Below are 25729 nucleotides of genomic sequence, written 5' to 3' on the forward strand. Positions count from 1 at the left end.
GGTGTAGGAGATGATGTTGCAGGTTCTGACGATGTAGGCTAGCGGCATTATGTAGATGCTGAAGAGAGTGAGACTGATGGATGAGCCTTGTGGGACACCGCAGATGGTGTGCTTGGGCTGTGATGTGAAGAGAGGCAGACAGATTCTCTGTGTGCACCCTATGAGGAAGGATGCCATCCATCTAGGAGCGTCATCTTTGATTCTGATCTGGGGCAGCGAAGAAAGCAGCAGGGAGTTGAGAAGGATCAGGGCTTCCGATTCTCCTCTGTCAATTAGGGTCCAGATGTCGTATGTTGCATCGATCAAGGCCGTTTCTGTGCTGTGGTTGGCTCTGAATCCTAATTGGGAGGGGTATAGGAGGTTGTTTCTCTCCAGATGTTTCGTGAGTTGGAGGTTGATGGCCTTCTCCAGGACTTTGGCTAGAAGCGAGGGCAGCGAGATGGGGGCCATAGTTCCGGATGTTGTTGGGTTCTGCGGAGGCTTTCTTGCGAAGGGGTCAGACCTCTGCATGTTTCCAGGCATCGGGAAAGGTGGCTGTGATGAGGGAGGTGATGAGGATGGTGGTGAGTTGATGGCTGATCTTGTCGGTTCCGAGGCTGAAGAGTCGATGGGGCATAGGTCGGTGGGTGCTCCTGAGCAGATGGAGTTCGTTAAGGCCTTGGTGTCCAGTGTGCTAAGTTGTTCTCATGTGGTGGGTGGGTGGCTGGCGGCAGTCTCTGTGGGAGTGGGGATGCTAAGGAGCTCGGTGGCTTGGGGTTCAAAGTTTCTGCATATGGTGGCTGTCTTGTTGTGAAAGTGGTCTGCAGGAGCGTCACAGAGTTCCTGTGAGGAGGGGATCAAGTTTTCTGTGGTTGATGGACAGGTGAACTCTCGGACGATGGTCTGGTTGGCGCTGGCCTCAATGTGGTGTGTCAGGGCCCTCTTTTTCGCAGCTTTGAGGAGGCGGTGGTAGTTGTTGACAATGGATCGATCGCTGTTGTTTCTGCTGGAGCGCCATTATCTTTCCGGTTGTTTGCATATGGGTTTCGCTGTGCTGAGATCTGGGGAGTGCAGGCTGGCTTGTGTGGTGGGTCCGTGCATTCTGGCTGGCTTGGTGAGGGCGACTCAGTTGGCGGCGCAGGTTATCCAGGTGATGAAGTTCTGTACTTCCTGGTTCAGGTTGATGGAGGTGTCGGGCTGGGAGAGGCTGACAGCGTTAGTCCATTGGTGCTGCGTGACTTTGGCACAGCTGTGGTAAGGGGAGCTGTGGTGTTGGGGGGGGGGGGGTTGCTGGGGTATATGGCTATGGTACAGTGTACGATGGAATGGTCGGACCAAGTGAGTTCCGTGGTATGGCTCTATCGGACTATTTTGCTAGACGTGAAAATGGAGTTCAGCATGTGTCTAGCCCTGTGCAGAAGGTCTGGGACCAGCTGTGTGAGGCTGATGTTCTCCATTCATTCCAGGAGGTCAGTGGAGTTGGTGTCTGTAAGGGTCATCAAGGTGAATGTTGAGGTCTCCTAGGAAGATGTATTCAGATTCGATAACAAGCAGGGAAATACATTCTGGAATGTATGCGAGGGTGCCTCTGAAGGTGGTTTTGTTGTTGATAACGATCTTCAGAGCTGATCTGGGAGTGAACCCATTCTCTGTGATGAAGGTCACGCTGGGGTGAGGGTGAAAATGCTGTCCCAGACTTTGGTGCTGTGTTTGGATTTAGTCTGGGTTTATGTGTGATCACTAGGTCTAGAATTTTCCCTTTGCTATGGGTTTATCAAGAGGATAGTTGTTTAAGGTTCTTGCTACTCAAACAGCATTAAATTAGTTGAAGAGATTGTCTTTTTTATTTCTTCAGTGGATGTTAAAGTCACTAATGAAGATGTTATTTTGCAACTTTATTTGCTGTAAAGGAATGTACTTGTTTGTTTCTGCCATCAACTTGTGGGATTTCAGTGGCATGAAAATCATTTGAATGTATAAGGTTTCCTTTTGTGAGATTTGAAGGCATCCAAGGCAGAGTTTTAGAACTTCAAAAGTCAAAGCTAGGTGTATGAATTTTTGGCAGTTCGTAAATCCTAACTTGTGTCAATACTGCCTCCAACTGCGCAAGTTCTATCCTTTTTGATGGAGTAATTGTCAGGAGGGATACGAATGTCCATATTGGGCTTGGATGTTATATTTAGCCAAGATTCTGTGAAAAATGCTACATGGTTAGAGTTAGTCAGGATTTGGTAATACAGATCAATGATTGTTTGTAGGCCGTGTCTGTGATATCTGAGTGTTGGGCATTTGCAAATCTGCAGTTGTGTTGAAACCCTTGGATCAAGCTGGAATTGTTATTCAATTTAAAGTTGCTAGGGTTCATTGAAATATATTTTAGCCTGATGTGGAAGGGCTTTGTATTTTTTTCTCTCCGCCTAAATGGTCTGGTCCTCAGGATCTGAATTTGTTGGTGTCCAGCACACGTGCTGAAAGTGACACATGGCGTTATTTGTGTCTTTTAACTGAAAGGGGAGAATAAGAAAATCTGTAGAGTGAGAGAGTCGGAGGGAATTGGGATTTTTGGCATTTATAAAAATGTATCAATAGTTAATGTGAATTTGGTTTGGATAAGGCAGTTCTGCAGACAAATATAATTATGATGGTTCTGTTTTCAATGTATTTGTTCGAATTCCTGTTGTATTGTTTATTGTCCACCAGATGGCAGGATGAATTCACTTTTGTGCACATTAGTTTAATTTTGGACGTTCCAGTTGTCTAAGGTGAGAATTGCTTATTCACACTTAGATGAGGATTGCTTATTCCTTTACTTTAGAGGTTATGTTTTACTTGTATTCTTTATTGGTTATCTCGCCACTTCAATTCATAATAGATTCTTATTTTCTTTGCACGCTTTGTCAGGAAGTCAACAGGTTGTGTTCTTGTGCTACTAATGTTACACAGAAATATTTTTATGTAAGTACTGCTGTTGAAAATGTGCCCTTTCTGCAGGGTCCCCTGGAATTTTTTTGCCTTTTTGCTGAACCTTTTTGTGTTGGCTATAAAACTCTGTGCACTTTACACCTGCTAACCAGTGATAAAGCACCTGTGCTGCTCTTTTGAACATGATGAAATTGGTATACACCTGATTGGCATATATAACCTAACCATAAGTTCCTAGTATATATATGGTACCATGGTGTAACCGGGGACTGCAAGTTAAAAGTCACAAGTGGACTGCTGCACCCCATGTGGCACCTAAAACAGGGACAGTGTAAACATGATTGCAGGCTTGCCACCAGTAGCCTGGCTGTTCAGGTTGTAACTACAATTCGACCTGTCAAAAGAACCCATTTTGACAGGGCTAAACTTTCCTTTTAAATATTTACATGCCACCCCTCAGCAGGTCTTATTACCTATAGGTGAAGGTGCTTGGTATTCAAAATTAGAATATGTAAAGGATAAATGTTAAACTAGTCCTTACAGTGAAAAAGTCCTAAAAGCGAGTGGTATCGGGGTTGGCTGTTCCATAGGAAGGCACTGGGCTGCAATAGTAAATACTAATACGGTATCTCAGGAATGGGACTAGCTAGAAAATAAAAATAAAACAATTTTTATTAGTTATTAAAAACCTAAGTTATCTTTGCCCTGCCTGAAGTCCCTCGAAGCTAAATCTGCATTTTGCTCTCCAAACTCTGCCACTAAGTAATCAGCATGTAAACATGTGTGAATGAGGTGGAACTTGTTCATAGAAGCAATCAATAGGCTGGCCCGAATAGCAGAGATGACCCATCTGAATGTGACAGAATATGCGAGTTGGGAGGATCTTTTTCTATACTAAAGTGTCAAGTCCAGCATGAATGTGACATTCTGATAGACGGATCTGCTGGGTTTTTCATATGACACTTGGGGTGCACTTCAAAGAGGCCTCACTTGTCACATTCAAATGTTAGCTGACACCGGTGCAGGGCCCTTCTTTTGTCCTCCCCCCCCAGCAAGTCAGGGCCTGATCACAGTGGGCCACCTTTTGACATTACACTGTCACAGCCTGTTTGGCAGGTCTGCTGGATTTGCATATAACATCTGGGGTGTACTCCGAAGTGCGAAGGCAGGATCCTAACATAATTCTTGGGTATCCCTTGTCTAGTTGCTGACAAATGAGCTTGGTTCCACCAGACTTCTGTATTTTGTTGTGGGTACAGGGACTGCATCAAACAGGATTTTGTTTGGTATTAAATGTGGGAGGACACTAGGATTACCATAGTGCAACCTCGACGCACACACCCAGCACTCAGAGCTCACATTTAGTTGGGCCAAAGCCTTGAAATTGCTCAAAGTGAGTAAGGTAAGTGCCGGGAACCTTACCCCACTGATTAGCGTAGTGGTTGCCAATCTGTGCGTCGCGGCACCCCGGTGCACCATCAAAACCAACCAAGGGACCTGCGCACCAAGCACATAGTTTGTGAGTTTGGGAACCACTGGGCGGTGAAAGACGTGCATCTCCTCTGAGGACCGTGTTCATGCGGCCCTCTTTTTATTTCTATGACCGCAAGCATGTTGAACAAGCTCACAGTCATTCCAAACGGAGGTTTTTCACATGTTAGAGGCACACCGGGCTCGATGCAGTACAGGATGAGTATTCTTCGCCACAAACAAAAGTACAGAAAATAAAGGGCACAAGGAGAAGCTGGAGCTGCAAGCAAATTTCTCTTTCTTTGGAAATATCATGTCTATGGATAGCGTCCAGCTAGCGGAAGGCAAGAGAGACGCATTGCTGCTGAGCTTCAAGGATGCTAAGGTACTCTGGGACGTTTTGGGTTCCTGCTTGTCAACTATTCTTCACTCTGGCTGAATCTTATTTTGTCCCTCAGTGTGCGCTCCCTATTGCTGGTTTTGGCTTTAGAGGTCCCTCCACTTTTACTTGAGATCAGTCTTGACTGAGCTTATCCCTTAATTCTTAGGACTAGTTTTGTATTCCACAGCACTCAGCCGTTGATTAACAAACCCTCTAATCAAAAGTTTAGTCCTGCTAAAGCCTTCTTTAAAGAACCTCTTTTTCATTTATTGTTCCTGCCATGCCGGACTACAGAACCCTGCCATAGCACTACAAATCACTTAATCCAGCTGTCTAATATGGGGAGTAAGAAAAAAGTTAACGTTTATTTTAATAAGTATTTAATATGTATTTATGACTCCCAACAATAGTAATGAAGTCACAGGCACAATTTAAATATTTCCAAACCACTTTAATGTCTAAATTACACTGGTTTGTAGTTCACACTCTGCTACAAGTGCCATTTAAGTGCTCCCTGGTACTTTACGCCTTCTGGGTGCAGAGGTACCGGTCTGGTCTACCGGTGCCCCCCACTCTGTCTCATTTTGAAGAGTATTCTCTCTGAAAGTATTGCAGGTTTCCTCTGCTTGTTGCCAGTCTTGGTCAAGCTACTCCAATCCCCTTTACTTTGTTAATGGGAAGAGAGAGGTGCTGTTCTTTGTAACCCTTTAAGGACTGTTCAGTGGACCTAAATCAAAACATTGCAGTCACCATTTTACACTTTCTGAGACCACCCACTCCTGAGGCCGGGCTTACAACCCCCACCCTAAAAAAAAAAAAGTGGGGAGTCGCGACCGACGGTTAATAGGACAAGGGAGCCGTGGGTTGAAGAAGTTTGGGAACCACTGGATTACTGCATCCCCAGGGATTATTCCCACCCACCTGCTCATACCAGGCATAATTGTGCCATCGCCAGGCACCCACTTTCAAACACTCCTGGACCTGTGGAAAATCAGAACAGGAATGAACCTGCTATCTGCAACCTGGGAAGAGCCCTGGAGGACTGGATCTGCTTTTTCTCTTGTAAATAGAAGAAGACTTTCTGATGAAGCTACAGGGACACAAGCTACATGAGGCCTTTTCCTGCAACTGTCCATCTGATCAGTGGCAATTGGACCGAGGCCCTCCTGTTAGCCTCTGCCTGCCACCCTGTGAGTCTCTCTGTGCCTCCACTTAGGCCCTGGGGGCTTTAAAAGTGTACTCCTGTGGTTGACTGGAGCTTAAATACTAAAGTCAGACCAGGACGAAATTGGTTAGGGAATCCAACCTATGCTCCATCATAGCCACTGTCAAATTGTGCCCCTGCCCTGTTCTACCGCATCCATTGACTATCATTTGCACTTTGTGCTCCTAGGCACTATTTCTACTCAAAACATTTTAAATAGTTATCTCCGATTTCAACTATTGTATTTTTCTCATTTTGGTGTCATATTGTTTATTAAATTAAATTCTATTCTTCTAAATCGTTTTAGGATTTTTATCGTTTTGCATTTGGACTTTATTATTGTTTTAGTACTACATAAATACTTTACACATTGCCTCCAAGTTAAGCCCATCTGCTCTGTGCAATAGCTACTAGGTGGTTAGGTTAAGCTCAGGTCAATTTAGTGGCTGTAAGGGTTCACCCTGACAAGGGTTGTGATTATTACTTGAGATAGGAACTTATCCTACTCCAGTAATAACCTAATTTCTTACAACTGCCAATTAGAGGTAGGACTGTAATTGATTATTCATTCTAAGTTCCATTTAGCTAACCTGCTGTATGTACTTTTAGGTCTCGCCTCTCAATGCGCATGCGCATTGAGCGAGACTATAGGGGCTTAAACAAGGTTTACCTAGACTGGCGATTTGATGCTGTGCCCGTGCGCTTTTAGGTCAATTCGCAAGCGCATTGACCTAAAATGCGCATGCACATCATCAAATCGCCATCTGCTCCCCAGCAGCAATCCTCCCACTCCTTTGAAGTGAAGCTTAGCTTCACTTCAAAGGCCCCTGCTTCATCGCCGCTCTCCCAGCTCCGCCCCCTTCTGCGGCCGTGTCGCATTTCTTCTCCCCCCATCTCCACAGCAATACCCTCCGTCTTGTTCAGCTAGCTGGTAGTGCAATTAGGTGGAATTTATATTTCGCTTTCCGAAGTATTTTCTTTATTTTAGCTTATTGATGATTACAAACGCAATTGATCGATTGGCGTGGCGCTCAAATTGTGGCTTCTCAAAGAGCGAAAAAATATGTGTATTGACGCCTTTTTAAAAAGCTGGGTCCTGGCCAGAATAAAAGGTGTGCACTTTTACTCACACCCAAAAGGATGACCCATAACATTGTGTTTAAGAAGCTTTTCCATTGAGCCCTCACGCGGCCCAGCGGAATGTGCGGCTCTTGCGCCACTATTGTTTTTGCAGACAGTTCTGCTTAGTTTCTTTTAGCAATCAGCTGCCTACAAGCGGGAACATAGAGCACCCCCTTACACACACACACTGAGGAGAAACGAGCATACAAGTCCCAGAATTCAGAGCTCTATCGATCGGAAAAAAACAGGACGGACTAGCGGCCCATGACGTAAAGCCTGTTGGGAACAATGTCAAATTGTAAGAAGAATGAGGCCGAAGAGTACTGCAGGAGCGGATTTCACACCCAGAAGTAATACCTGTTAGGCGCACACCTGTTTTGCATGATCACATCTTGGCCACACTAAGATGCGCCCTGGCGCTGCCTTGAAAATCAGAACGTGCACTGTGTTTTGGATACATTTGGCAATGTAAACCGAGTTCCCACCTGGATCAACACGAGCTTAGAGGCCAAGAGACCCCACTCCGCCTCATGTGTGATGTACAGCTGCCCTGGGTTGCCACTCAGCATGTTGAATTCTGGTACTTGAAGTTTTGCGTTTACCGTCATGCAGCGTGAACTCGCGGTCGCTGTACCTTTTGTTCTTACCTTTTCCTCCATCCCTACAAACTAGCGTTCACACGAACCCTGTTCTCAGAACTGTTGCTGGTCTGTGTCCACCCAGGCAGCCCAGGCCACCCCATGCGCTCCATAACAGCCTGGTTCACTCTTGTTCTGGCCCGTCACTCATCGGCTCCTCTCGGTGCTTGATTTTGAACACACCCGCCTCCCCTTTCAAGACGCCGGGACGCAATATTTTTTTCAATTAAAAGTGCCAGTGTCTCGTCAAACAGTTCCTAGGCGCAACAGGCGTCTGGGGAGGGGCGTTACTTTCGTTTCACAGTTTACTGTCACCTGACATCCTCGGAGGTCGAGAGGGGACACATGGAGCGTGAAATTTGTTTGGTGTGAAAATATTCATTGTTCCCCCCCCTCCCTGCCTCCAATCAGTGGTTAATCCCTCGGCTACCTGCCAGCCCCCTCCTCCCAGGAACAAGGAGCAGGTGAGGGACTCCGGTCCAAGCCAGGAGGGCTCGCATAGTGTGGATGACCCTCGTTTTCTTTCTTTTTAGGTCTCAGTTAAACCGCAGATGTGTCCTAACGACCAGAGCTGCCATCTAAGTCACGTAAATACAAAACATGTTGCATTACAAATGCTATAGGTGTCACATTCGCGAAAGTTATAACTAATGGCATTGTAAATGGCAATGCTATCAATTTAGCTATTTTAAAAACCAACACATAAATAAAATATTTGTCATTTACAAGACCAATAGCTCCAACTTTTCTAATGCGAGACCTATTGTATTTCCAATGCTTGTTTGATATGCATACAAATGTGTGTTCAGTTTTTGGGTTCTGATATGTCTGCACTCTTGTCTGTGGATTCTGGGAGAAAGATAAGTTTAAACTTCCTAGTCTTTTCGACTTATAACAATTCTCAGAATTATTTGAGTCAGCACAATAATTGCAATTACTATGATGAAATCAGTAAAAAGTATTGTGGCCTTTGGTCTAGCTTTCTTTACATTTACTGGGTTACCCAACACAGACATGTTCTCTCAAAACTGGTCCTTTTTAGGTCTTGCCTAACAGCGCACATGTGCTGTTACTGGAAGTGATATTGTATACAGCAAAGGGCTGACAGCCTCGTCATCAATTAAAATTAGCAAGCTTCATTGTCAATCAGTGTATCTGCATCCTAATTTGCTACAATGCGTCTGACATCACTTCCTTTTACATTTCTGCAGCTAAGTTTAATTTGTGTCCCTCTGCTACTGGCGCTGTACTTCTGCCTCTAATAAAACTATTTTTTATCATTTAATTTTGTAATTTAAGTCACTTTCTTTTTTATCATTTAAGATCGGCATTTAAATGTTCTTTCCACACGTAACGGCATTATTTTTTGCTCTGGCATTGTATCACTTTATATGTGCTTTGGAGAACTTATTTTCGGCAATAACTTTTTTTAGGCAAAACGTTTTTGGTTATGTCCTGCACGCACCGGCAATGCTTCCCTTTCTTTTTATCGTTTCAGATCTGCATTTATTTGATTGTTTTCCGTACGTATTGGCATTGCTTCACTTTCTTTTTAATCGTTTCAGAGCAGCATTTTTTCCCCCATCAGCAAAACCCATTGTCCAAGCCAATAGCTCTCCAGAGGCGAGACCTATTGGCTTTTGCCACTGCTTGTTTTACTTTCCACTGATTAGTTTGTTTACCAAATAGGTGCGCTCTAGTGGCCAGTAGTACAAAATACTTATTTTGCATTTCGTAAATGCCAACTCCTTAGAAATTGCTATTATGGAAACTCAAAATGGTATGTACAAACATTGAGATTCCCTAATAGTGATTCCTACAGAGTGATTTAGCTAACACAAAACCATTCATTCCTGCTATGGGCTTAAAGGCCCATAGGTACAAATGTTATTTTATTTTCTAATTTGCGATTTCCTAATAGAAAATCGCAAATTGGGAAATGCTAAAACAAGGGTGGGGTTCAGCTTAAGACCCCTGTTGTTGCACCCTAAAAAAAGTGGTGCACATATACAACGCACACATGCCCTAGGGGCATGTGTGCACTTTATTTCACTTTATAAAAAGCCTTGTGGAGCTTTTTTCAAATCGCACATGGTTACCATCGACTTTGAGTCGATGGTCATAGCATTTCCTAAATACCCAATTCACATTTAGGAAATGCTTTGTACATTTGCATAGTAAATCGCAAATAGGAAATCCCTATTAGCAATTTCCTACTTGGGTGTCGCAAAATACAATTTCTACTGGGTAGAAAACTAGAAATCAAATTTTGCGATTCCCAAACTGTCTTTGTACATGCCAGAAGGCTAATTAGCATGTCTTAATGAGCCAAAATAGCGATTTAGCACGTTAAGAAATGCTAAATAGCTTCTTCGTACATCTGGCCCTAGATTCCCCTGGCAGTGGACTGTGTAACATTCAAAACTTAGCGCTTGCGGTTCAGCACGTCTGCTTTGCCATGCAGGACGGGTGATTGATTATTACTTTGATCTAAAAATCAATAAAGAACTCGGCTGCAATTCGTTTGCCGCCCACCACTTTCGCAATCACCACTCCTGATCGAGACCCACCACTCTTCACAGGTGATATAAGAAAATGCTTCTGCAATGCACTCACTACTTGACGAGTCGGTCTAGAGTACAGACCGGGGCCCTACACGATGAAAAGTCGTCTGTGGGGGCAGAGGAACTGGAACATGTGAATCATACAGGGGTTGCAATATACAACTTCCTCGGACTGCTCTGTTCACAGGCGGCTAATATTTGAACAGCAATTGTTGAGGGCCATTCACACCCAGCTCTGGGTCTTCTGCTAGGCCCAGGTAAAATGTTGTTTACATGGGGCAATCTTGTGTAATTAGATTGTCCGGTGGGATGTAGATAACCATTTTGCTCTGTATTTTAGGCCATATGTCCACTTTGAACATCTTTGGAGTCCTTGGCTGTGGAACACAAGGTATTGTTAAACCAACACCCTCTGGTTTTGGACGGATTCAAGAATTAGCCTGAGTCGTAGAAGGGGCAATCTCTGGAGGGAGTTGGTTTAGTCATGGATGAGCATTGACTGAGCTCAGGTATACGCTGAAAACAACTTGTCTCAGTGCCTGAAGGTTTGTTAAGTATACAGGTGCATCCATATTTCTCCAAAACACTTGAAAAGATGGGAATCCTAAATGTGTCCGAGAAAACTGGTGTAGGTATCGTGGAACGTTACTGTGAAGGAAAGGGGGAGTAATTTGAAGGCCCCAAATCTAAATCTGAAATATTATCAATTGAGATTGGGGAAAAACCGATGGCGAGGGAGATGGTCAGAATATGTAACTCGATGTTGACTATATGTAGGACCTCTTTTTTTCACTCTAAGCTACCGCTGTGGGGCAACCTGGGACTTCCCGGAATTTTTAACGATGGAGCAGTGAGTGCGTGGGCTAATTCTGGTATAAATACTTTAGGGGATCTTTTTGGTGCTGAGTGCTTTTTGGACTTCGCGACACTTAAAGTTCTCTATAAACTGACTCAATCGATGCGGTTTAAATATATGCAAAGCCGGGATTTTTTTAAACGTAAAATGAATTTGAGGGAAGTTTCTGATTTTGATATTTGGATTTGTCTTTACTCTGAAAAGGCTAAATCATTAATTAGTGAGGGCTACAAATGCCTTTATCACTTTAAGGCTGATGACTGCTTGAAGCTTGCTATGAAATGGACCACAAGATTAGGTATCAATATTTCTGCCAACAAGGTATCTGCTTCATTTTGTAACATTAACAATGTAGTACAATCGTCTAGTTTAAGGCTCCAACTATAATAAACAATATGTCTTCTATATTATACCCCGCAAAGAATATCAAAATGGTCCCAAAATAGCCCACCAAGTGATTGCTCCAAGTGTCCCAAATGCGATCTAGCAGCAGCGGATCTTGAAAACATGCTTTTTTCATGTCCGGCATTTTCGGAGTTCTGGTCCGGATTAGAAAATATTCTGAACCAAAAATTAGTTATTTTATCCCCTTTTTCAGTAATGACGGTATTATTAGGTATACAACCGCTAAACGGCCCACATAAAGATTTATTAACTATCTTATTTTCATGTGCCAGATTGACTATCGCTAGGGCATGGATATCTTTGAAACCCCCGCACATTATGGAATGGTGGTCTCTTGTTAATGAAATTTATACTATGGAGTCTGCACTAGCTAAAATAAGGGGAGTGCGATCAATGATGAAATTGGATAGAATATGGGGAACTTTTATTTCTTTAAATTCTTCTTAAATAAATTTTGCATCTAACGAATGTTAAGGCTTAATGAATGTGATGGTTAAAAATGTATTTTTCTCTCTGTTATGTAATGTTGTTTTATGATCTATTGTCTTGTCCTGATCTGGCTAGAATTATACCTCTGTATGGATCTGTTATTATTTTTGCTTATTTTTCTCTTATTGTTTATGTTACTAAAAGTATCTTCTTCTTGTTTTCTCGTGCTGTCAATAAAAAAAAATAAAAAAAATTAAAAAGATTAGGGAAAACCTTTAATACTGGCTAAGATGTTGAAAATATTGTCAGCTCTTTTTATTTGGTAAAACAGAGATTATTGCTTAAGCAAAGAGCATTTTTGTCACTTTTCTTGTGCTTTTTTTTTTTAAAGAACAGAGGACGTAAGGAAAAGGGATTAATCTTGACACTTCTCAACTATCTTGGGTGATTTAGCTAAAGTCTGGTCAACCACAGCTTTACTGATCGATATGTGGTTATTTCTGTGGCAGAAGTACAGAAGTATGCTTCTGTTGTACCTAAAAACCTTACAAGGTTGAAATAGGTGGGATGGTTACAATATGAGGTGGTGTGAGACATGGGACTGTTAGCTTATGGACTGGGATATGCTTAGTGCCAGATAGATGTGTGATGCAGGATGAGAATGTCTTACCTCTGTCGGTGGTAGAGATGCTAAGGGTTTCACCACTGCTGCCAGTGGCAAGTGTGAGAGCTCAGCTAGCTGGGCACTGGCTGGTATGGTGTAGGTCGTGCAGCGGATGAAGCGGGGGCTGGCATTGCCTTGAACAAAGAGAGCGAGAGAGAGAAAAGTGAAGTTGAAAATTCCACCTACCAGTTCAAAGCGGTATACACCTGTTACAACGCATTTCTTACAACGCAATACTGTTACAACGCTACTTTTACAACGCATACCATTACAACGCATTGCGCTGGGGGGCGCTCTAGGATAGGGAATAAGTATAATTTACTATCCAACACCTTCCCTAGGGTCCACGGGGACTGGAGTTAGAATAGTAAATTATACTTACCACTATCCAGCACCTCAAAGCGCTATGCGTTGTAATGGTATGCGTTGTAATGGTCGCGTTGTAACAGTAGGTAGTTGTAATGGTATGCGTTGTAACATGGTACATCCGTTCAAAGCAAATGCAATGATACTGGATCAGCCCCACTTCATACCGGTCTCACTTACATATAGTGCCATGTTTGATAATTAAACTGTTTTACCCCTGCCTAAACTGTGTGTCATATTACTGATTCTGCAAAAGTACAACCATCATTTACCTGAATTCACATTTTTCTAGCACTGTTTTTTGGCAAAGTTATGTTGTCCAGTTATTCTAGGCTACCAAAAGCTTGAGGTGCTAGATGTTCCAACAAACAGCAAAGTTGGTGCCCAAGGTGAAAAAAATCACTTTGTCTAAGAAAGTTAAAACTTTTAGTCAGGCCTTGTATTTCCCTGTCGATCAGACCCCCCTCTTAGACTCTGGAGGACAATGCCATCTTAAAGTCGACAACTAAAGGATTGATTCGGGATCTGGGACTCACTCACCTTGATCCTCCACAGTGAATTCTGTACTGGTCAGCGGAGGTATCTGCCCCCTTATGTCTGTCACAAACACTTGTGAGTTCCACATCAGCCTGTCGTCCTTAATAGCTTGCACCTGCAGAGCAAAAGAAAGTGAGTATTTGGAACATGTGAGTGCACAAGTGAGTTAAAATGAGTGCCTACAAAGTGCCAGAGAATATACGTTTTCAATGAGCGGGATTCAATGGGCAGGTGTGTAAGTGGTTGAATGGGGAGAGTTCACCTTTAAAGATAGAATATTAAGTAGGTATCAGTTAGTGAGCACTGATGAGATGGTAAACAGAATACAGGGAGCGAGGGTTTGAAAAATTCAGTGAGAGTTCCCAAAAAGGGGCTTAGTAAGTGAGTAAACCAAACCATGACTACTTGCATCAGTTGAAAAAAAATGAGTGACTGCATTTGTAGAGATGTGACGGGGAAAGAGTATGTTAGCAAGTAAGAGTACAAAGTTCTTTATCAACATTTGAGTGAGAATAGGTGAATGAGTTAGTGATTGTCACACCCTAAAGGTGCCTCAGTGCTATGTTTATATTTTAGTAATCTAATGTAACATAGTAGAAAGTGGTGTGAACCAATGGAGGATTATTCAGCAGAAATGGTGCAAGATAAACTGAATTTAAGATGGCTTGGGATGAACACAGAGGACTGTCAACTATGAGTCAGAGTGAAACACACAAGAGCCTGGTTGGGTTAGGAAAATTGTTGCTTTAACAGCTTAAAGAGAGACTGGTCCACTGATAGGCCTTGAGGTACTAAGTGCTCTTGTTACAAGAAAAAGTGACGTGGGGTGTCCACTTACAACACTGGGCGTGATATTTAGATCTCCATTGGACTGCATGCATTCCTCTGTTATTGGCTGGGCTTCTCCCTATAATAAAGACAAACAGAACCAGGTGACAACTCTTCAATGAGAAACACATGATGATAATGAGATTTCTCACCCTTGACCGTTACACAGATTATCACACACTCTACATGTCACATGTCCTGGTCAATAGAAAGCCACAAGTGAAGAGGAAGGGTTATACAGAGATGCTCAGCATGTTTGTCCTTCTGGAGAAGCTAGCAAAAGACAACCACACTGAGTCACCATCCATCACAGTAAGATAATAACATGAAGAGTTTGCAATTTTTATCTACAGATAGTTCTCCTCAAAGCTTATCAAAGACAGATCTCAACACTTAATCCTATCACATCAACAACAGCAGCCCTTTACCCTTGGGAAGGACCTTTGTCACAAAGCCCTATCAGATCCTGGGCGGACATTAAAACCTCAGATTACAGCCAATTTCCAGACCAACCAGAAGAAATCTTGAGAGCTCCCACAAGCAGACCTGCTTGAATCAACCAGTTCTTTTTATTTCATTACAAAATTTTAAATGAAATATTTTCACAGGAATATTTCAAAGTGGTTTACAAATGTCACAAATAATTCAAACAGTAAATTTTAATTACAGAGCAATGGTTTGTTGTTTAGGCATTGGGTGATATTCCCATCAAACATTTTACTCCTGGAAATTTTTTAACAAACGTTTAATATTGGCTATTCAGGGTTGTCTGAAAGTCTCCTGTTTAGTTATTTCCAACCTATCCATAGAACAATAAAATAAATTAAAGAACGAATATTTCAAATCAGCATCTATTAATGCCAAAGAATTGTTTTTAGAACGGAGGCTGGGGGCTTAGAGAGCTGAGAAAAGTAATGGATTACTGAACATAAGCTCGATAAATCATCAGGGATAACCAAGCTCCAAGCTAAGCTCAGCTTGTCTAAAATAAGCCCACCAAAGCTGGGATTCTACTTCATCTATTTTACCTATGGAAGATGGAGCTTGAGCCTCAATAGCATGTAGGTTGACAGATGGAATTTTGAAAATATAGACTTTAAAGTCAAAATCACATCTCTCTAATGTTGAACTTTAAACAAAATTGTAATTAACCAGTCGAACCAAGATCACTTTAGCAGACTGTGCTCCATAAGCTAGACATAATACATTATTAAAGACTATTACTCCCAGATAGAGATATTGGTTGACAATTTAAAGATGATTACCCTTGATCTGGTGAGGGGCAGCTACCGCGTGAGCCCCCATTATCATGATTTCAGTGATATATTAGTTAGCCACCAAATTATGGGGCATCTAGTAAAGGCATCAAAGTGTCAAATGTATGCTGTCATCCTGGTTGGGTGAGGTCGAATAATACTAGGTCACCCGCATACATTAGTACAGATAACTCTACGGACCCTAGTTTGGCAGAAGAAGGATTCAACTATTTCACAAATAAAGGAAAATCAGATGCATACGGTGAAAATAATAAAGGGGAAAGAACACAGCCTTGTCTTAAGCCATTTGCCATAGGGATTTTAGCAGTTAGTTATTGGACAGTCCTAGCCATAATCCTTAGCCAAATGTCAGAATATGGATTTACTATGGCATGTAACGAATGATCATGCATATTCAAGTCTTTCAGTTTTTGCCCTAATTTTAGGTGGTCAACATGACTCAATGCATAACTGAAATGGACGTACGCAAGATATAATTTCACACAAAAGTTGTAGGTATAAGATATTATCAATTGTGGAGCATAAGGCACAGAAGCCTACCTGTTTAATTGGCAACAAGTGATTCTCATATACCCAAGATGGTAACCGTGGCAAATACTTTCTCTGTTGATCTAACAGCACAATATGCCGACAGTTAAAGGGGTTGGTCTTGCATCCTTTTATTATATATCAAGATAATATGGCTACATTTCCATAAACCTAGGATTTTATTAAAAGAACTCAATAGATTGTAATAGGTTGGCCCAAACAGTTTACATCATTGATGATGGAAGCAATCATTTCAGCTGTTACTGGATCAAGAACAGTAGGTGGCATTACAGAAAAATCTGAGTTATACGAAATGGAAGAAAATCTTGACAGAAATTAGTGACATGGGATCATCAAATAACTTAATATGTGGGATTTTACTTTTTCAGTCAGTCAGATTTTCTTCATTCAATTTGCAATAGCAATCATAAATGCAAAATATACATAATTAAAAACTGTTGAAAATCTTTGGTCAATACATAACCTATCCAGAGACTACAAAATCATATATACATATACATTGAAATTCCCCTTCTGAAAATCTAGATGGGTAGCAACATGCAATACAATTATATAAAAATAGCAAAATAAGATAAATCTAATAAGCAGACATAGTTGGTTGTGAGTGAACTGTAAGGAGGCTCGTCCTAATGGACCCTTGTAAACAAAAACCTCAATTTTAGGGTCCACTATTTTGGTAGAAAAAAGGGGTCCACCTACATCCATTAATCTAAGCACAAATATCTTTGTACAATGTGTGTATGTCATTTAAACAGCCCTCCGCGTCATGAGCACTGTGTCATATGCCTGAGATCACGATTAGCATCAGCAGCCATAAAAATACAATAAAACATCAATAAATACATGACCAGAGCATAAAAATCAACAAAAATACAATATCATACACAAGCGAAATACACCCCTGTTAGAGATCTAGATAAATACCAACATACTTTAATATTATGTAAACATTGCAGATTTAAAAGCTAGTCTTGCTTGTTGAAAGTTCAAAACACACAAGATGATGGACGGAATGTTGCACAATAGCAAAACATTCACCCCAGTCACAGATCTGGGTTTAATCCATCGTTATTTTGCTCACAAAGTCACCCCAGTTCAGACATGGCCATATGCAAATCAGTCTTGGCCCTGTCCCTCATGGGAACAGTCCAGCCCGAACTGCCAAGCCATGTCTTCCCTGGACCGGAATCAAGCATCCTAGGACCGGTTTCTGGCTATCAGCCGTCTTCAGCCAGGATAGCTTGACTCCGGTGGCTTAGTGAGCACGGGACCCACATCTGGGCATACCCTTCCCACATAGGGTGAACAGCAAAACACACAAGATGATGGACGGAATGTTGCACAATGGCAAAACATTCACCCCCAGTCACAGATCTGGGTTTAATTCATCGTTATTTAGCTCACCAAGCCACCCCAGTTCAGACATTGCCATATGCAAATCAGTCTTGACCCTGTGCCTCATGGGAACAATCCAGCCCGAACTGCCAAGCCAAGTCTTCCCTGGACCGGAATCAAGCATCCTAGGACCGGTTTATAGCTATCAGCCGTCTTCAGCCAGGATAGCTTGACTCCAGTGGCTCCAATTACCAATCCACCCACCTTAGCATCAATATGTTATTGGCCAATCTAGGCAGAAAACTTCTGTAATGGCCCAACCAGTTCACAGTCTTGTTGAATAACTGTTCATAAGACTTCTTTTGACCCCTCCTTAGACCAGGGACACCGACAAGGATGATCACATATGGGCAAGAAGCTGGGGGTAATGCTATGATGGGTTGCACTTTCACTTGGGGCTTTCTTTTCTATCGCCAATATCTCTCCATCCTTGACCCTAAGGTGCTATGGGGGGTAATTCCTCAGATCAGGTTTCATTATTGAGTGCTAAGGTGCCCCTCTGGAAGTCTGGATGTCTGACTTTTTTAAATCCTGTTTGCCCAGGCCTCTAGTAACCATAGACCAAAAGTCACAAGGCAGCATTTAGCTAAAACAGTTTAGATATATTAACACCACCCGGCTACTGTAGTCTCCCTTTTCGAACTTTTGTTGATGTAACATGCTGATACCATAAAGGATGAAAATAGATACTAGATTCACTGACTCATAACTAACAAAGTCAGTCGTAGTTGCAGATAACTCATCCTTAAAATTATCATCACTTGTCCTGTACCAGGTATGTAAATTATTGGCAGAACAAATATAATTAGATAAAGGGACAGAGGAATTTTACGGCCAGGGAGGAGCCCTTTTCAAAACTTAGACAGACAATCTTGAGAGATCCATGAAGGGGATCTCCTAATCCATTAGCAGATCATAACTAACAGAGGTAGACCTCGAGATATAGATACATCATGTAGATCCCCTGAATCCACCACCGTATTGGAACTTAGAAGGGACAACCTTGGGAGATCCCTGAAGTGTTTGCCTAGAACATTTAGTAGATAATAAATAACAGGGAAAACCTATTAGCAGATCATCCTAACATAGAGTGATCCAATACAACCATCAAGTACTGCCTTTCGGAAAAGAGTGAGATGCCTTTTGCATACATTAAAAGAACAGAATGTGGCACTGCTGTTTATCCGTCCCCAGTTTACAAAAAGAACAGAACATGCAACAGGGCCAATGGAATATCAAAATATGGCTCCCACGCCCTTCAAAACATTTCTGCAGAAATCTGAAAGAAGCAGAAAGGAATTCCAAAAATGTGTTGGGAATCAAGGATTCCCTAATGCTTTACTTCTTAGATTACACTCTGGGCCAGATGTGCGATACATTCTTGCAGCAGCAAACGGGAGATTTTTCCGTTTGTGACCGCAAAAAATGGAAATGGCATGTACAAATGCTATTTTGTGAGTCACTGACTCCCGCTATTAGGAAGGGGCGACCCTGCTTAATAGCGAGTCACCATGCCATGTACAATTGTTTTGCAACCACAGTTGCTGCTGCAGAACACTAGCAGTTTGCCACCTATTTCAAGTAAGTGGTAAACCACTCGCAAACTGGAAGAGGTTTCCAGGAGACCCCTTCCCCTTTGTGAGTACGTGAGAAAATATTTTTAAGAGCAGGCAGTGGTACCATGGACCACTCCCTGCCCTTAAAAAATGTAACTGAAAAGTTACATTTTTGTTTTTTAAATGCATCCCATTTTCCTTTAAGGAAAATGGGCTGCATTAAAAAAACAAAAAGACTGCTTTATTTAAAAGCAGTCCAAGACATGGTGGTCTGCTGACTCCAGCAGGCCACCATCCCTGAGGGTGCTAGCCATTCCTAATGGGGTCACAAATTACGCCGGCTTCATTAATATTCATGAGGCATGCAATTTGCGACCCCATTAGGAATCGCAAACAGTGTCTGAGAAACTGTTATACATCCCAATTTGCGAGTCGCAACTTGCAAGTCGTAAATTGCAAGTTGCAAATGCAACGCAATTTGCGAGTCGCAAATTGGTGGGTTGTACATCTGGCCCATAGTGTGTTATGCAAATTTACAATTCTGCAGCAAGGTGTATGGTGAGACACTGAACGGTCTTCAAGTAGCTCTTCACAACAAGTTGAGGATTTGCTATCATCCCATCTGGACAACCATCAACCAATGAAGTCATAAAGCAGTGCATACTTCCAGTGCAGCAGACTGTTCTAACAACGTACACACTGGGCTAAAGCAGATTTGCCTGTTGAGCAGCCATATAATATGTTATAGAAGGCACATGACACAAGTCACCATGGCCTATCCATACTAGCCTTTTACACTTAAAGGTCTGTCAGGATATCCACTGATTCCCCTCTAGAACTGAATGGAGAGAAAACAACATCCATCATTTTGTGGTGACAACAAACAGAGAGAAAAGAATCAACTGCAAATTCTTTTCATATGTTTGTTTGAGTAAAACACAACTTGTGTTATTCCTTTAAAAAGTACTGGATATTTAACATCACCTTAACTACAGGTTGTGTTTTTGAAGCAAACAGAAGAATGCTGATTGTTTTTAAAATCGTGCTAGTTCCTTACCTTGTTTTCCAGTATAATTTGGGGTCATATCTTCAGAGGTATCTACTACTATAGGATGGCAACGAAATTTTATTAGTGATTAGTGAAATCTCTTGACATATTTGAGTAGATGAACTAGCGTTTTACAAGTAGTTCAGCTTAGTTTGCAAATTCTAATTACTTTATATATTCCTTGAAGGAACTATAAACACTGTTCTTCAAGAAGCTTGGATGTCAGAGTGACAGTACTATGGAATGCCCTCCAACTACATCTCCAACTGACGCAAAACAACTCAAAGTTCGTAAAGAAAATGCCAAACACCCACTTTAGAGAGTCTTCAAAAGCCTAACACTTCCTTCACAACACCAGTAACAAAGAAGAAGCAGTCATCTTTCTCTACTGTTGTTTTTGTGTATTTACTAGTCTATCTGTGTCTAACCCCATATACAAGCATTCTGAATTTACGTTCAGTGGTGTGTAGCACTACATTAGAACTTGAATTGTCTTAAACATATGCACTAAATTCACATGCCATTTTAAGCCGTTCCTCAAAGGCCTTTAAAGGTAATACTTTGGCTAGGAAAGTTGACTGGGGTGGACTGTGCTTGGTGCGCCCCAACCGTTTTCCGCCGCCGGGCAGGTTGGCCCACACCAGGCGTAGGCAGCAATTTCAGTTACCCATCTGACCTGTCTAACACGTGCGTGGGTCATATGGCTGATTAGAAATCTGTGGTGCAACAAGGGCTAGGGATGGCACGGGCTGGCTGAGGTTGGATCCCACTGAGCCCTTGCTGCAGATGCACCACTAGCCCGACTCGCCTACTCTGTCGGAGAGGTGAAGCATGGGCGAGTATAATAGGACCAGAAAGATAGTGAACTATGTCTGGGTAAGGCAAAGCTAGAAGAAACTCTGATGAAGGTCCAGAGTGGTCCTGTCTAGAGAAGTACTGACCTACAGCCAAAGATCTCCACCAATCAAGCCCTCTCAACAACCGCTAGACTCGGGCTCTGACCGATTCCTATTGACCGGTCACAGGATTTAGCCTTTAAGTATTAGTCCTAATTTCCATACAGATCAGTCTGCTCATGACTTCATGGTTGCTCATTCCCTGGGAAATCTTGAGACAAACTCTCCCTAATCTCTTTCCTGGGTCCCCTTAACATTGCTGTAACTTCACTAGGGTTTCTTCCAAGGATTATAGGCTGTTTCCACTTCATCAAATGATCACTCACATACTCAATAGATGTGTTTCAAATCACAGTGAGAGCGGCAATCTGATTAAGTCACGGCAGCCAAAGTAATAACCCAATTCCACAAGCACGTGCACATAGACTCATATTCAAGAAACATCAGTAGTTGAACAACAATACAGAATAGTATTCAAAACAGCATGAATCACACACAAAATCATGAATAGCCAAAAGACCTATAACACACAAAAACCCATATCCACTGAACAACTCCGAATGACAGCTATTTAAAAAAATGGAGCTTCCTCTGCCACTGTTGATGATAACTAACTCGGAAAAATATATGCTCAGTTCTGGTCCCAGTAATTTATGACTCCTTTTCAATATCCTCAAGAAAGAGCTCAAATTGGTTTGCTTTTTAAAACTTTAAAACCCTTCTCTTCCACAACTACTAATAAACCACACAAAAACAAATTTCACATCTAAAATCTCACAGGTTTTCAGAGACTCACTAGATGTAAACATTGGGTCTAGTGAGAAGACTATGAAGGCTGAAATGTTGCTTGTACTGTGCAGTTTGTTGGCAAATGTAACAGAACCCATTTTAGTGTATGGAGCTCCTTACACTGACCATCGCCGAGCTTGGATATTGTTTCTCATGTTATAATAGCTCCTTGAGTCATTCAGTCTTTCACAAGGTGCCCCAATCAGAGATAAAACTCACAAGTGCTTTCACCTGAGGTGGTGTAGCTGTCGGCGTTTGCTCAGCTGGTTCCAGGAAGGGAAGCGAAGGGCCAGGATTGGGGTATGTGGACAGTCTACGTGGGCCCTCGATCCTTGGCAGCCCACCAGCATCCCAGTTGGGAAGATCTGCAAACAAACCAAAACAAGGCAGAGCTAAATAACCATCAATGCAATGTAAGGGACTCCCATACCAACATATCATCATGCCCATCAAAGGGACTATGGATCATAGAAGTTAAAGAGATCATCACTAAAGCATGCTAACATGGCAGCCAAAAGGTCCACAACCGACCTAGCTCATCACAGAAGCATTTAGAGACCAGAGCCACACAATCCAGGCATAGCATTCAAACAGACCAGAGCCTTGTAACCAAAGCATAGCAGGGAAAGGGACCATACCCCCAGGCTCTCATCATGGCTTGCAAGGGGACCTCTACTCATATCATCTCTTGATGGACACAAGTGGAACCACAACCTAATATGCTATCATGAGTTGTACCCAACATGGGCCTGAATGACATCCCAGTCAAAATATGAGACAGGGAGAGGAGGAATGTATTCCTAAAAACCCAGATAAGTGTTTGAGCCACTGGCCATGCTTTACTGGAGACTGATATTTCTTATATGAGAACACACCACAAGTACTGCTTTAGGAGAAGGTTCTCTGAAGTTCCATTGTAAGACTGACAAAGCAGGTTGTTCTTTCCAAAGTTTAGCTGTAGATTAACATACATAAGAGCTATCAACTTATTAACAAGGCAGAGAACAAATCAGAGTAAGGACAATGTACTGTCATCACTTTTCAAAGCGCTGATCTGATATTTGCTTCTGGGCTAGTGATTTAACGTGTGAGAGCACACTGAGCACATCACTTTTTCTCGGTGTTCCTTAATGTAGATGAGTAACCTATTGCAAGGGGTCACATTTGCGGAACCATCATCTTTAGACATGCCAGGATGGAAGAAATAGCTATAAGAAATTAGCACCCAACCACTTTTCCCCAGCACCCCACGTACCGTTAGTGTATGCACAGCGACCCAGGAGAGCCTTCTGTTCCACCTGGGAATGAACCGGCCAGGGTGGAGCTGAAGATTGTGGGTATGGCCAGGTGTCGATTGCTGGAGGGTAAGCATAGGCGGGATGGGGATCAAGGGAAGACAGAGCTGTTGGGTCAGAGAAGGATGAGGTAAATGGAGAGGAGTAGGAAAATGATGGGCAAAAAGCAGGAGAGGTGGTGACATCCCGCCATGGGCATGGTGACACAGTCCCACCATGTGTCCACATATTGCAAGTCCTGTCCTGGAGACACTGGGGAGATTGCACTATAAAATAATTAGAGAAGTGTATAGTCAACAGTAGGAATAAGTACATAAATATAAAAATGCTTACATGTCTACATATTACAGAAAAATTGTTCCCCTCTTTTTTCAGGCCAAGAAAAACATTCATAAATTAAACTTTGCATATTTCCTGGTAACCTATGGGGGAAAAATACATTTTTATGTACTTGATATTGTGTGCCTGGAAAGCTAATAAATGTTGATATTGTGTGTCTGATAGGAGGCCTTCCAAAGACCATAATTAGAGATTTTTTTTATCAACAAAGCAAAAAAGATGATGTAGCTTCTAAACATAGCCCATCGTCACAGCTTCCAACCCCATTCAAAAAGATACCTTTCCTACTTACTAAAATATCATCTGGCCCCATCAACGGTACCTGCCTCAATGATGAACCATCAACAAAGCTCCCATCGATGAAATCAGGGTTGCCTCTGTTGATGATGACAAAGTTGGCAACAACATCGACGACGACAACAATAGCAATGATAGCCACTCCATCAAACATATCTTTCCTATTAACATTTGTAGAGGTTTGGATGATGAAGAAACCGTTGACTGCGGCACCGACAAAACTGTTGATGAAGCACCAGAAAATTACATTTATCACAGAGAATGGAATTTCTGTGCCTTTAAATCTAGAAGATGTGTCACTAAGAAAAGTATTACTGTTGCCCCTAAGTCCCCTACTGTACCTTGAAGATTCTGAAGAAGAGCCTCACCTTTTGTCCAACTGATCTTCATGTCAAATATCCAGAGGAAGATTAGCAATGCATAGAAGGCCAATACTCATTTCCACCTCAGACTGACACTCACGAGACAAGTTGCAAAGTAAGACATACATTACTTTGAGGACCATGTGCCCTACAAACAAGAACAAGTTACTTACCGTTAGTAGCACCTTATCTGGTAGAGACTATCTAGCCGAGGATTTGTTAGCTTAGAATATTCCCCAGGAATCGGACTGGATCCTGACATTTTTGATGAGCAGTACCTCTGCGCATTGGTTGGGTGCGTAGTTTGGCTCCGCAAGGCATCATCTGCGATGGAAATGACATGCATGGTGCCTGTATTGACGCCATCCCAGCATGCTGATGTAAGCTTCTTTTCGCAACTTTCCATACCAGAAGCATGGAGCCAAGAAGAGCAATGACCACTGGTTAGAAGGGATGAACACTTTACACTATAATCTGTTCAAAGAACGGGGGAGGATGGGTTTGTCAGTAAGGAACCTGCGGCTAGATGGAGTCCCTACCAGATAAGGCTTACCGAAGGTAAGTATCTTGCTCAACTGATAGCGACTTCTAGTCACATATTCCTCACCTTAGAATAGATACCCAAGCAATACCTTCCCGGAGTTGGGGCTGCAATATGGATTAGACTAAAAGTCCTGTAGGACTGAATGGGAAAATTGACTGTCATGCCGGACCTGGTTGTCCAGGCAGTAGTGCTTTGCAAACATATGCAAAGAAGCCCACATTGATACCTGGCAGATATCAATGGCAAAAACTCCTGAGATAAAGCAGTGCTTGCATCCTTTTGCTCTTTGGCCAAGGTGTAGCAGATTTTGATGCAGAGTACTACCCATTGTGAGATGGTCCATTTCTGCACTGCCTTCCCTTTCTTGGTTCCAACATACCCCACAAAGAGTTGAATGTCCACCTGGAACTCTTTTGTGTGGTCAAAGTAGAACAACAATACTCTTTTTGGGTCCTGCTGGTGGAGTCTCACCTCCTATTTAGAGGGATGAGGTGAAGCGTAGAATGTAGGTAGAGTGATAGACTGGCCTACAGAGGATTTGCTGACAGTCCTTGTAACTCACTGACCCTGCAGGCAGATGTTATCGTCAGTAGAACAGCAGTTTTGATGGTTAGCAGAATGAGTGGGAGGTTGCAGAGCGGCTCAAAGGGAGATACATCAGAAACGTAAGAACCAAATTCAAGTCCCACTGAGGCATAATTAAAGGTGCTGGTGGAAACATATGTTGGAGACCTTTCAATAACCTATGTACAATAGGAGATTTTAAAAGGGAAGGCTGGTATGCCAACTGCAGAAATGCTAAGATAGCAGAAAGATAACCTTTCAATGTGCCTAAAGCAGAGCCTTGCTGCGCCAAGGAAAGCATGAAAGGGAGAACCTGGGAAAGGGGTGCAGACAAAGCATCAACGTGTTTATCTGTACACCATGCCATGAACTTGCTCCAACAGCAGGTTTGTACCGTCTTAGTGGAGGGAAGCCTGCCTGCCAAAATAACATTGCAGCCGTCAGGCGGAAGG

The 25729-nt window shown here is 42.4% G+C and overlaps 1 protein-coding gene across 1 annotated transcript in view; it reads right to left on the bottom strand.

The window, feature by feature from the left end:
- The window catches only part of LOC147679853 (protein transport protein Sec24C-like), a 257445-nt gene that overhangs the window by 180449 nt on the left and 51267 nt on the right, over positions 1-25729 (bottom strand). The window contains exons 3-7 of the mRNA XM_086943414.1: positions 23132-23437; positions 22096-22241; positions 14377-14445; positions 13542-13653; positions 12642-12769 (exon numbers count right to left, since the gene is read on the bottom strand). Coding sequence (XP_086799540.1) covers positions 12642-12769; positions 13542-13653; positions 14377-14445; positions 22096-22241; positions 23132-23437 — 761 coding nt within the window. The remainder of the gene's footprint in view (positions 1-12641; positions 12770-13541; positions 13654-14376; positions 14446-22095; positions 22242-23131; positions 23438-25729) is intronic.

This window comes from Lissotriton vulgaris, chromosome 11 (assembly GCF_964263255.1).
Source record: "Lissotriton vulgaris chromosome 11, aLisVul1.2, whole genome shotgun sequence".
NCBI lineage: Eukaryota > Metazoa > Chordata > Amphibia > Caudata > Salamandridae > Lissotriton > Lissotriton vulgaris.